The sequence below is a fragment of the Hemitrygon akajei genome, chromosome 10 (genome assembly GCF_048418815.1).
Source record: "Hemitrygon akajei chromosome 10, sHemAka1.3, whole genome shotgun sequence".
NCBI lineage: Eukaryota > Metazoa > Chordata > Chondrichthyes > Myliobatiformes > Dasyatidae > Hemitrygon > Hemitrygon akajei.
The window spans coordinates 131,630,668-131,644,266 of NC_133133.1; the positions used below are offsets into that span (position 1 = coordinate 131,630,668).

Below are 13,599 nucleotides of genomic sequence, written 5' to 3' on the forward strand. Positions count from 1 at the left end.
TAATCAGCTGGTCTGCAACAACTCAAGGGCAGCACAAGGATAATTAGGAAAAAGCAGTTTGTTGGCCTTGCAAGAGATATCTGATGGGTTTCTATGGGCAACGATGCAAACTTTGTAATAGCTTTGTGAAAACATTGTACAGAAAAATATGTTTGGTTTGTAACTAAACACAGCAAATTAATGTCTTGAGATAACATTCCCTGGAGCAGAATACAAATTTTCGATGTCTTTCCAATAAGGTTTATTGTGGATGACCTAGTGAATTGATCCAGTGTGTGGCATTTCTGAAAAAGACGTAAAGAGAATCCCACATTATAAATTTTTTAAAATGCTGATAATAACAGACCAGGCAGCAACTGTGGGGAAAATTTAATATATCAGGTCAATGAGTTTTAAACAAACTAACATGTTATTGATTTGTGAATAAGGAACTATAGACAATAGACAGTAGGTGCAGGAGTAGGCCATTCGGCCCTTCTAGCCAGCACCGCCATTCGCTGTGATCATGGCTGATCATACACAATCAGTACCCCGTTCCTGCCCTCTCCCCATATCCCTTGACCCCGCTATCTATAAGAGCTCTATCTAACTCTCTCTTGAATGCATCCAGAGACTTGGCCTCCACTGCCTTCTGGGGCAGAGCATTCCACATATCCACCACTCTCTGGGTGAAAAAGTTTTTCCGCATCTCTGTTCTAAATGGCCTACCCCTTATTCTTAAACTGTGGCCTCTAGTTCTGGACTCACCCATCAGCGGGAACATGCTTCCTGCCTCCAGCGTGTCCAATCCCTTAATAATCTTATATGATTCAATCAGAGCCCCTCTCATCCTTCTGTTATAACCTTGAATAGTGATTTTGTTATGGCCCTGCAGAAAATCTCCACTCTGCTGTTGTAACATTGGTTGAGAGTTCAAGTGCTTTGGACTAATTTTCAACATCACTGGCTTTGCAACTTAGAAGAATGTACGTCACAATTTTTTGATCAGAATTGCATGCAGAGAGATATTCCAACCTGTTGAAGTCCCTACTCATTCATTAGGCACCATGGTAGCATAGTGGTCAGCATAAAACTGTTAGAACACGGGCATCGGAGTTCAGAGTTCAAATCTTGCATCATTTGTAAGAAAATATGTACGTCTTCCTGTGTGTGCATAGGTTTCCTCCAGCTGCTCTGGTTTCCTCCCATGGTCCAAAGTGCATTGAGTTAGAAAATATAAAAACAACAATAGATGCAAAATCAAGTATAACAACAGCAGAGAGGGTACAGTGCAGGTAGACAATGAGGTTCATAACTATTGTGAAGTTAAGAGTCAATTTTATTGTTCCAGGGAACCATTCCATCGACTTCCAAACAGCAGGTTAGAAGCTTTCCTTAAGCCTAGTGGTACATGCTGTCAGATGTTTGTGTCTAATGGAAAAGAGGAGAGAAATTGCCAATGAAAATGAAAGTGATGCTCATTATAAGCCATGGTAGCAATTAATCATTTCAAGGTGCATGATAGGAAAGAACTAGTGAAGTCTCAGTGTTAAAAGCACAATGCTTCACTACCTTCACAAGTTTGTTGTATCACTCAATTACAACAAGTTTGTTGTAATTACTTTTCCTGCTGCTTTCCATCCTGTACACAGGGAGGACTGTCAGAGAACAGCAGCATAAAAGCGATATTGTGGCGACCCACTTTCTGCGCAGGTGAACTGGCTCACAAATAGCCAGCGCGCGGGGGGAGACTTCGGTAATGCACCTCTGACGTCATTTCCACCCGGAGAGGGCGGGCGCTAGGGATTAAATGCCAGCGCCGCGAAGTTTGAATAAACTAGTTTCGAAACAATTTACGGACTGTGTGTAGCTACTTCAGCGCTGTGTGTAGCATATCGCTACATTGGTGACCCCGACGGTCCAAACTGGATTTGGACCAAAGATGACCGACTCTTCATCTGTTCACGCAGTTTCACTAAAACTGCCGACTTTCTGGACGCTGCGACCACGCGTGTGGTTTAGCCGAGCAGAAGCCCAGTTCCAGATTCAGCAGATATCCTCTGATTCCACACGTTACTACCACGTGGTGAGCGCCCTTGACCAGGAGACGGCCACCCAGGTTGCAGATTTCATGCAGTCGCCCTGGGAAGAAGGCAAATATGAAGCATTCAAAGCGCTGCTCATTGGGACCTTTGGCCTCTCGCGGTGTGAGCGAGGTGCCTGCCTGCTTCACCTGGACGGTTTGGGAGACAGACTGCCGTCAGCATTGATGAACAAGATGCTGTCCCTGGATGACGGACACAAGCCCTGCCTCATGTTCGAGCAAGCGTTCCTAGAGCGACTGCCCGAGGACATACATTTACTGCTGGTCGACGCAGGTTTCAGCGACCCCCGGAACGTGGCAGCCCGGGCAGACGTGCTGTGGAAAGCCAAGAAGGAGAGCGTGGCGTCGGTCGGTCAGATTACCAGGTCACACGCCAAACAGCGGACCAAACCAGGCCCGGCAGGGGGGCGCACACAACACAGAGGCAGGAGTGAGGAGGCCAGTGAACAGTGGTGTTTCTACCACCAGCGGTGGGGCACAAAACCCCACCATTGTTGCCCACCCTGTAAGGGCCAAGGTCAGCTGCCGCTAATGACTATGGTGGCTGGCCACCAGGACAGCCTCTTGTACATCTGGGACAAACAGTCGGGACGCCACTTCTTGGTTGACACTGGAGCGGAGATCAGCGTCTTACCCCCGACGGGGTACAATACCCGCAACAGGAAGCCAGGACCCACCCTGAGGGCCGCAAACGGCAGCACGATACGGACCTACGGCACCCGCACAGTGCAGCTGCAGTTCGGCACCAGCCGGTTCATGTGGGACTTCACACTGGCCGCGGTGGCCCAACCACTCCTGGGGGCAGACTTCTTGCGAGCTCATAGCCTGCTGGTCGACTTGCAAGGGAAAAGACTGGTACATGCTAAGACTTTCCAGATGTTCTCCTTGGGTGAAGCCAAGTTGCCGGCCCCACACCTGGACTCCATCATGCTGTCGGACAACAAATTCACCAGAATCCTGGCGGACTTTCCATCGATTCTGGCACCGCAGTTCACGGCAGCCATGCCCAGACACGGGGTACGGCACCACATTCCGACCCAGGAACCAGCCCTTCACGCCCGCACACGAAGGCTCCCCCGGAAAAGCTCCGCCTGGCGAAGGAGGAGTTCAAGAGGATGGAGGAATTGGGGATCGTACGGAGGTCCAACAGCCCATGGACCTCCCCCCTGCACATGGTGCCCAAAGCAGCCGGGGGTTGGAGACCATACGGTGACTACCGCAGACTAAACGAGGCTACCACTCCAGACCACTACCCTGTGCCGCACATACAGGACTTTGCAGCAAACCTGCACGGGGCAAGAATCTTTTCCAAAGTTGACCTTGTCCGGGGATACCATCAAATCCCAGTGCACCCTGAAGACATCCCCAAAACAGCACTCATCACCCCGTTCGCCCTGTTCGAGTTCCTCCGAATGCCGTTCGGCCTGAAGAATGCCGCACAGACGTTCCAGCGGCTAATGGACGCGGTGGGACGCGACCTGGACTTTGCGTTCATCTATTGGACGACATCCTTATAGCCAGCAGTTGTCGTCAGGAGCATTTGTCTCACCTCCACCAGCTCTACTCCCGCCTGAGTGATTTCGGCCTCACGATCAACCTGGCCAAATGCCAGTTCGGTCTCGATACCATCGACTTCCTGGGCCACAGGATTACCAATGACGGGGCAACACCTCTGCCCGCCAAGGTAGACGTGATCCGTCACTTTGCCCGGCCCAACATGGTCAAAGGCCTGCAGGAGTTCGTTGGTATGGTGAACTTCTACCACCATTTCCTCCCCTCAGCAGCCCATATCATGCGCCCTTTGTACACCCTGAAGGCAAGGATATTACTTGGGACGAGGAGGCCGTGGCCACTTTCGTTAAAGCCAAGGAAGCCTTGGCAGATGCCGCGATGCTGGTGCACCCCAGAACGGACGTTCCAACCGCCCTCACGGTGGACTCATCCGACACAGCAGTAAATACTGCTGTAAATTGTATTGTAAGTCCAAGAAACATAATAGAATCAATGAAAGACCACATCCAACAGGATGGACAAACAACCAATGTGCAAGGAAAAGCATTACAATAAGGTAACAGTTTCGATACAATTCGCAGCCTACTGTAGGAATGTGCTGCTTCATGGTGTGGCTCACTGACCAATGAAATTCTGTAATGTTTCACAAAAGCTTTAGAAGGGTCATTAGCTGAAGAGTAATTGGTTGTACATGGCTGTGCATCAGGGTGTGAAAATATGCTTGGGTTTCTTTGATTTTGCGTGCTCATTGGATACCCTTTTTTCTTGAAAATGAGCATCAATGTCTCAAAGGCATCATCTGTAAATATGCCTTCACTGCCTAGTACCATTTGTTCTGCAACAATAAGCACCTCCAATCACTGCATACTCTGTTAATTTGAAATATGGTACTACTCATTTCATTTGGACCCCTCAGGGACTCTTATTTCATCTGCATTGCTAGTTAGTAGATATCCTAGTAAAATTCATGACCTTGAGCACCAGACTGATGGTTCGGAAAGCAGTGTTAAACTGAAGCTTCATCTTTGTTTAAGTAGATGTTGAAGATTTCATATCCTGTGATGATTTCAAGCAGCGTCTTTTAGTATCTAGTCAGCATTTATCCTTGAACCAGAAGCACCTAACTTTTTGTTAGTAATATTAGTGCCTCACTGCTGAGAATGGAGACAGCATTCAGTACCCCTTGTGATTAAGAATGCCTTGTTTCTACCTCTGTTCTGCAAGTTCTGAGATGGCTTATGAGACAAATGTGGAAACTACAGTCTTTGCAACATATGACAGAAGATACTTGATGGGATGCATGTGATTTTTAAAGAAATACACCCTTTTGATGTATTTCCCTGTTTTTGATGAATGGTGTCAAAGCTTTTGGTGCCATTCCATTTGCTGCTTCTCCGCTTGGAAAGCTAAGGGATCAAGGATTCTAAGGAGCCAGTGATGGTGTACTTTTACCAAGAAGTATCGAGATCAGCCTCGGAGCTTTCTTGAGTCCACCTGGAAATTTCTTCCCACAATGGAGCTAAGAATAGTTATGCCTGTTTTGAGAGTGGACAGTATGGCTTGATATCAGGATCTTAATATTAAGTACTTGGTTTGATGGAGGATGCTATTGTTGTTTAACTTATTTTGTTGGTGGTATTTCTTCAATGCCTTTAGGTGCCTGCTGTAAGTATCTAAATCTCAGAAGCATTTGGAAGCAGCTGCCCAGTAGACCATGTTTGTGCTGTATCAGAGTGTTTATTTTCTAGTACTCTTTATCTGTAGAAACCATAGACTCTGTTGGTGCACTGAAGACATCTCGTCATTGATTTCTGATTTTACTGACAGGTGGCTCCTGCGATATGATCCACGTTATCCAGTGGATCTTTATTTCCACTCCATCTTCTGTTTGTGTACATTCAGACAACAGTTTCCAAGTCATTGTCATTGTGTGCACTTAAACATATGAGAGGATGGGCCTAAATTCAATCTCCACAAAATATAGGTTCTCTACCAGCTAATCCCTGCGATAGAACATTACAGCACAGTACAGGCCCTTCAGCCCTCCATGTTGTGCCGACCCATATAATCCTTAAAAAAAAGTACTAAACCCACACTACCCCATAACCCTCTATTTTTCTTTCATTCATGTGCCTGTCCAAGAGGCTCTTAAATACCTCAAATACTATGTCAAAGTAATTCCAGTCCTCAATATTTGCATACTTGATTAAACAGCAGTTGCCTGTTTCTGAAGAATGATTCATTTTTCAGTACCAATTAAAAAAGTTGCCACTTAAATGGCATTGGTGCCATTCCGTTTGTTGCACCTCCTGCATAGATAGATGGCTATTTGTCCAGCTTTGCTGTACACACCACAGAAATGCCAATTAAAAACAGCTTATTTACATTTAGACAAAGGTCTTCAATGTATTTCAAATAACCTTTTATACCAGATGGAATAGTGACTATGGTGATTCTGGATCCAAATCCTCTCTAATAGATGTAATTATAAAGTAATATTTTACAAATGTATGTTAATAACTTTGTTACAATTACACTGTTGTCCATGTACCGTCAGCAAATCTCAAACACACGAGGCAATTGTGTGCAAAAAAAGGCTGCTAGGATCTAGATACAGTATGCGTCTCATCTGGGGTGAATTTTAGGTGAATTCCATAGCCCAAGTCTCCTTTAACAGTTTTGTCTTCCACTGATATTCGTTATGATTAACTATTTTATTGGGAAGATGAGAATTTTTATGGTCAGTATGCATCAAAATTTAGACCCTCTTCCAGCCAATCTCTGCTGTATCAAAATTATCTTGAGGAGTAGAAATAGAAAACATTCAAGATGAAATGGCTAACTATAGACCACTGATGCTGAAATTTGTGAGAGATGAAGTTCTAAACAACCTATTTTCATTAATTCATGCTCCAGTTAATTTATGTGATAAACAGGCCATTCTAAGGAGAAAATACCTTCTTACCCAGTGTGAAGTAGGACATGAAGCTGTAAAATGCTTATCCGTTTAATTTTGTCTTGCCAACGTCCTGGTCTTAAATTTCCATAACTGCTGTTATACCTTGGTGCACAGTTAACTTTTATTTGGCGTCATTTCTTGCAGATAATAAATGTTACGCATACAGTGCAGAATTTCGGAGGATTGCGGCAAGGCCCCGTTAATATAACCTTCGCTATTAACAGTCAGCGGGGATTCCTGAATGGCTCAGATGTCAGCGACTTGCTGAGGATACTGAATCTGGTAGAATTTAGTTTTTACCTTGGATTTCCTGTCTTTAAGACAGCTGAACGTAAGTTCTTTTCCCATTTATTCAAGTTATTTAATTATTTTGATGTAACAATGCTCTCACATTTGTGGATGCACATGGAAGCAAATTAGTTGAACTGATTTGGAAATTACTTGTGTATGATCCAATTTAAAAAGTATACCAACCAACTTGTTAAAAAAAAATTAGTTTTTAAAAGTGCTGAATTTTCTAATTTAGGTATTTAGTGTCAGAATCAAACACACTTATTGGGTATTCAGAAACAAACTCTGGCCCACAACATACAGCAAACACATCAGAATCAGGTTTATTATCACTGATGTATATTGTGAAATTTGTTGTTTCTTGGCTGCATTATAGTGCAATACATACTACATACTGTAAATTGTTATAAGAAACATATATTTAAAAATTAATGCAAAAAGAGAGCAAATGTAGTGAGGTAGTATTTGTGGGTTCATTGTCCGTTCAGAAATCTGATGGCGGAAGGGAAGAAGCTGTTCCTGAAGCATTATGTATCTTTGGGCTCTTGTAACTCCTCTCTGATTGGTGGCAATGAGAAGAGAATATCTCTTGGGTGGTGGGGATCCTTAATGATGGATGCCACCTTTTGAAAGTATCTTAGATGCTGGGATGCTTGCGCTCATAATGGAACTGGCTGAGTTTAAAACTTTCTGCAGCTTTTTCTGATACTGTGCAGTAGCTCCTCCGTACTAGGTGGTGATGTAACCAGTTAAAATGCTCTCCACGGTACATCTGTGGAAATTTGCTAAAGACTTTGGTGACATACTAAGTCTCCGCAAATTTGTGTTTAGAATTAAAAAAAAGCCCAATATTGTTCATTCAATTTCTACATGTACATGTATTGGCAAAGAATGCCTGTAATTCACAATGCAGAGTACTCGATGAACTTTTTCCATTAATGCTGAACCTGAGCTGGTTCCATGCAGATGTAAGAAATGTTCAGTCTAATATCCACAGAGGTGGCTACCTGCATCTCACTGCTCCCATTAGAATCAATGACTTAGAGATGGTTAACATATTTACACTGAGGCCTGCTCTTTCCTCCCTGATTAGGGAAATTAAAAGTTACATGGTTGTACTACAATGAGTTTGACATCCTTGAGGATACGCAACCCTTAGGAAACCTGATTTATGAGATACAGTCAACTCTTTAAAAATTAAATGTAAATAATCTGCTTTATACTGACAATTTAGATATGTCATCCTTAGGAGGTGTCAGATAGATTTAGATGTTCTCTAGCCAAAGGCTCTCAATTTTCTAAATTCAAGAGCATGGTAGCTTTGCTGCCAGGAAGTGCTACTGGTGGGAATTTAACACCATCAGCTATCGAATTTTGAGCATTTTCTATTTTGCTACTGTAGTCAATAGCCTGGTTATCTTTAAAGATCATTACGCAGGCTTAATAAGCACACAGCTTCCTTCTGTAATTAGGAAATTTCCAGCAAGAAAAGTAAATCATACACAATACCTGGGGAGTATGTTTAAGAATGTACACTGCTGTATCTGCTGATGATATGGCTGACATTTTCATTTTTACATTACAGCCTGGTGATTGTCATATGGATCTGGCCCTGATAGAATTTCATTTTATGCTTTCAGTAATTCTAGTAACAGAGGTGCTGCATGAAAACAAATCTAGGAAGTATTGACTGTGAAATATGTGACAAAAATAAGCACACCATGTGTTTTAGCTCCTATGAGGAGAAATCTGTACAGATGTAAACTACTTGAAATATTCAGTTTCACATAAAAAATCTGCATTTCTAAATTTTCACAGCTATCTATTACCCTGAACTTAACCGATCATACTTACTGATGGCTTCTTGGATAAAGACAGGTAGGTTTCTGCACCTCACGCATTTGGCACATCTACAGTCACATTAAAAGGTTTAGTAATGTGGACTTCTGTTGAAGACTTGACAGCACTAGGCCTAAATAGTGGAAAAAATAACTAGCCATATGTACTTCATTGCTGAGGTTACATTTTACATTGACTAGTCACTCAAAAAGCTCTATGTGTTAGCTGCTAAACAGGACAGATGGACCTTACAAATTAAAGTTTTTGACAACAGGAATTGTAGCTGAGCCTGGTCCTTTTCTAGTTTTAAAGCTGCAGCTAAGATTAGCTACCTGAACACAAATTAAAATCATGCTTGAGACCCAGTTAAAACCTCTCATTGCCTCCAATGCAGCCCAATCATTGGCCAAATGAACCATGGAACTGTAGAGGTGTTTGTTTTGGTTTAATCAAAGTAACTTCACCAAAATTGCTGAGGTTGAGATGAATACAACAACAGTTATCATGTGAAAATGAGAAAAATGTGACAATCCATGCTGACTATGAAGAGAGGGCAAATCATTGTTAAAAGCTTGTTCATAGATGATAAATATGCCAACAGCTCCTAGAGCTGACTAAAACTGTTAAGTTTAAATACTGGTATGGCCATTGGAAAGGAAAGAATTCACAAAGATTCACACAATTTTGGACATGAGCATTCCTACTATCAGAGTATGTATACAGTAACACATCCTCAAATGATACTGGAAAGACCTAGGAGAAGATTAAACCTCAGGGATTACTAGGAACCATGAAGCCCATCTCCAGGGAATTGATCTATGAAGTAAAATTAGATAAATCACAATTTAGCCATGAAAAGAATATATTGATTTGATCATGCAAAGTACACGTGAATACATGTCACTCAATATGTTGTTGTAATCTGGTGTAGAAAATAGGAGCAGGTGTAGATCATTAGACCCTCTGGACTTCCTCTGCCATTCAATCCTAGCTCATAATTCACAGCAGTTCTTCATTCCCAACTTTTTGCCTATATTCCTTGATGCTATTAACATTTACAAATATACCTACTTCCTTCTCAAATATATTTAATAATTTCCTTCTGCACTGAAGAATTCCAAAGGTCTTGGGTGTAGAAATATGTCCTGATCATTATTCTAAAAGACTCGCCTTATGTTTTGAGCCTGATTTCTATTTTGGACTCTGCAACTCTCGGGGACATCCACTCTCTATCTTGTCTGTCTACTTCCATTAGAATTGTATAGGTTTCTCTAAGATCCTCTCTCATTTTTCAATTAGTCACTGAACCTAAGCAGCCAACCCTCCTTTATATATCAGTCCTTGCATCGCAAGAGTTAGTCCTGTAAACTTTTATTACATTCCTTCTGTGGTAAGAAATTTGTACCTCTGATAAGGAGAGCAGAACTGCCCACAAAACTCCAGATAGGCTCTCGGTGAGGTGCTTGCGGCTGAAATGTATATCCTTAATTTAAATCCTCCTACACCGAGGGATAACAGACTACATACTTCTATCTGCCTGTTCAACTGAGTGCTTTGCTAACAGCAATTGATACACAAAGACCTCTGGTCTTTTTGCACCTTCTCTTTTCCCGTTCTATCACTATTCAGAAAGTTTTTTCTCTTTCAATCTTTTTATTAATATTTAGAATATTATGAATGAGATACAATTCAAATAATGGTAAGGGATTACAAATATATAGACTCCCATTATACATAAAGAAATACATAAACAATGAATACAGCATAAGTAAGTTTCCCAAAACATAAACCATATAGTATATATATGAACAAGGTAAGTTTAGATATTCCATAATATATAGTATAAAAAAGAGAAAAAAAAAATCTATCTAAGAAAGTTAGCTAATCTACTAATCTAGTATCAAGAAAAAGAAAAAAAACAGAAGAAAAAAAAACTAAAAAAAACTTTTAAAAAGTAGAAAAAAAAAGGGCTGTTCATAGTATCTCACGAGCATACATAAACATCAATGACGTCAACTCCGATCCTCTCAACATACATACGATTAAAGCTGAAAAAAAACCGATAAGCCTGGCACAGGGCCATTACATCATATGAAAATATTGAATAAATGGTCTCCATATCTTTTCAAATTTAATAGAAGTATCAAATACAGCACTTCTAATTTTTTCTAAATTTAGACATAACATAGTTTGAGAAAGCCAATGAAATACCGTGGGAGGATTAATTTCCTTCCAATTCAACAAAATAGATCTTCTAGCCATCAAAGTGAGAAAAGCAATCATTCGACAGACGGAAGGAGATAAGTGAAGTAAGTCCATCATCGGTAAACCAAAAATTGCGGTAATAGGATGGGGTTGTAAATCAATGTTCAATACCGCCGAAATAATATCAAAAATATCTTTCCAATATTTTCTCAAAAGTGGACATGACCAAAACATATGAGTTAAAGAAGCGATTTCTAATTGACATCTGTCACAAATAGGGTTTATATGAGAATAAAAATGAGCTAATTTATCCTTGGACATATGGGCCCTATGTACAACCTTAAATTGTAATAATGAATGTTTGGCACATATAGATGATGTATTAACTAATTTAAGAATTCTATCCCAATTCTCAATAGGAATAATAAGATTAAGTTCTCTTTCCCAATCATTTTTGGTCTTATCAAAGGGCACTGAACGTATCTTCATAATTATATTATAAAGTTTTGATATAAGCCCTTTTTGAAAAGGGTTTAATTCAAACAAACTTTCCAAAGTATCTGAAGACAGAGAATTTGGGAACGAAGGAAGTACCGTACTTAAAAAATGCCTAACCTGTAAGTATCTAAAAAAAATGAAATCTAGGCAAATTATATTTATTAGCTAGTTGCTCAAAGGACATAAAACAGTTGTCCAAAAATAAGTCGGAAAATCTTAATAATCCCTTAGTTTTCCAAGCCAAAAAAGCATGATCTATAATTGAGGGGTGGAAAAAACAATTAGATACAATAGGACTATTTAACACGAATTGAGTCAACCCGAAAAATTTCCGAAATTGAAACCATATACGTAAGGTATATTTAACTATCGGGTTGTCAATTCGCTTCGGCAATTTAGAAAGAGCAAAAGGGAGAGATGTCCCTAAGATAGAACCCAGAGCATAAGCAGAAACCGATTTGGTTTCCAAACTCACCCAATGAGGGTCAAAAGGACCATCCCATTCTTTCAACCAACATATCAAATATCTAATATTAACTGCCCAATAATAAAATCTGAAATTGGGTAATGCCAACCCACCATCCTTCTTTGTCTTCTGTAAGTATATTTTACCTAACCTGGGATTTTTATTCTGCCATATATATGAAGAAATTTTTGAATCAACATTAGTAAAAAAGGATTTCGGAATAAAAATTGGTACCGCTTGAAAAACATATAAAAATTTAGGTAAAATAACCATCTTAATAGCATTAATCCTACCTATCAGAGATAAAGATAATGGTGACCACTTAGTAAACAAACCTTTAATCTGATCAATTAAGGGTAAAAAATTAAACCGAAATAATTCTTTATGGTTTTTGGTAATTTTAATCCCTAAATAAGTAAAAGAATCATTAGCTAATTTAAAAGGTAAAATACCATAATTTGGGACCTGTCTATTCAAAGGAAACAATTCACTCTTACTAAGATTTAACTTATACCCAGAAAACTCACTAAATTGAGCCAACAATGATAAGACTGCTGGAATAGATTTCTCAGGATTAGAGATGAATAATAATAAATCGTCTGCATATAAAGATACCTTATGAATATCTGTTCCACGATTAATACCCAAAATATCCTGTGATTCTCTGATGGCAATTGCCAAAGGTTCTAAAGCGATGTTAAATAGTAATGGACTAAGAGGACAACCTTGTCTAGTGCCCCGAAATAAACGAAAAAATGGAGATCTTTGATTATTAGTAAACACCGAGGCTACTGGAGTTTGATATATCAGTTTAATCCAAGAAATGAAGGTCGGACTGAAATTAAACTTCTCCAACACATAAAAAAAGTAAGGCCATTCAACTCTATCAAATGCTTTTTCCGCATCTAATGAAATAACACATTCTGAAGTATTATGTGAAGGAGTATAAACAATATTCAATAATCTCCTAACATTGAAAAAAGAATAGCGATTTTTAATAAAACCGGTTTGGTCTTCCGAAATAATTTGGGGTAATACCTTCTCCAACCTAGAAGCCAGCAACTTGGAAAAAATCTTAGAATCCACATTCAATAAAGATATTGGTCTGTAGGAAGCACAATCAGTAGGGTCTTTATCTTTCTTCAGTATTAAAGAAATGGAAGCTCTATAAAAAGATTGTGGCAACTTCCCCAATCTAATTGCTTCTTCAAAAACCTTGCATAACCAAGGAGATAGAGTATCAGAAAAACATTTAAAAAATTCTACTGTATACCCATCTGGACCTGGTGCTTTCCCAGAATTCATTGAGGAAATAACCCCTTTAATTTCCGCATCCGTAAACGGAGTATCTATTATTGAAAGATCATCAGATGATAGTTTTAGAAAATTCAATTTCCCGAGAAAATCACACATGGTATTATGATCCTGAGGGAATTCAGATTTATACAGGGAGGTATAAAAGTCTTGAAAAGACTTATTTATGTCATCATGGTTAACTGTCAAATCCCCATTCTGCTGTCGAACCTTAGTAATCTGGCGTTTAACTGAAACATTCTTCAGCTGACTAGCTAACAGTTTTCCTGATTTATCACTATGTATATAGAAATCAGATCTGGTTTTCATTAATTGATTTTCTATCGGAGATGTAAGTAATAAACTATGTTCCATTTGAAGTTCAACCCTTTGTTTATAAAGTTCCATGCTAGGAGTAGTCGAATATTTCTTGTCAATCTCTTTAATTTTATC

The 13,599-nt window shown here is 39.9% G+C and overlaps 1 protein-coding gene across 2 annotated transcripts in view; it reads left to right on the plus strand.

Moving 5' to 3' along the window:
- The window catches only part of LOC140734679 (UPF0606 protein KIAA1549-like), a 269,781-nt gene that overhangs the window by 168,007 nt on the left and 88,175 nt on the right, over positions 1-13,599 (plus strand). For both annotated transcript variants that reach the window (XM_073058967.1, XM_073058968.1), the window contains exons 6-7: positions 6,699-6,885; positions 8,664-8,723. In XM_073058967.1, the coding sequence (XP_072915068.1) occupies positions 6,699-6,885; positions 8,664-8,723 (247 nt within the window). The remainder of the gene's footprint in view (positions 1-6,698; positions 6,886-8,663; positions 8,724-13,599) is intronic.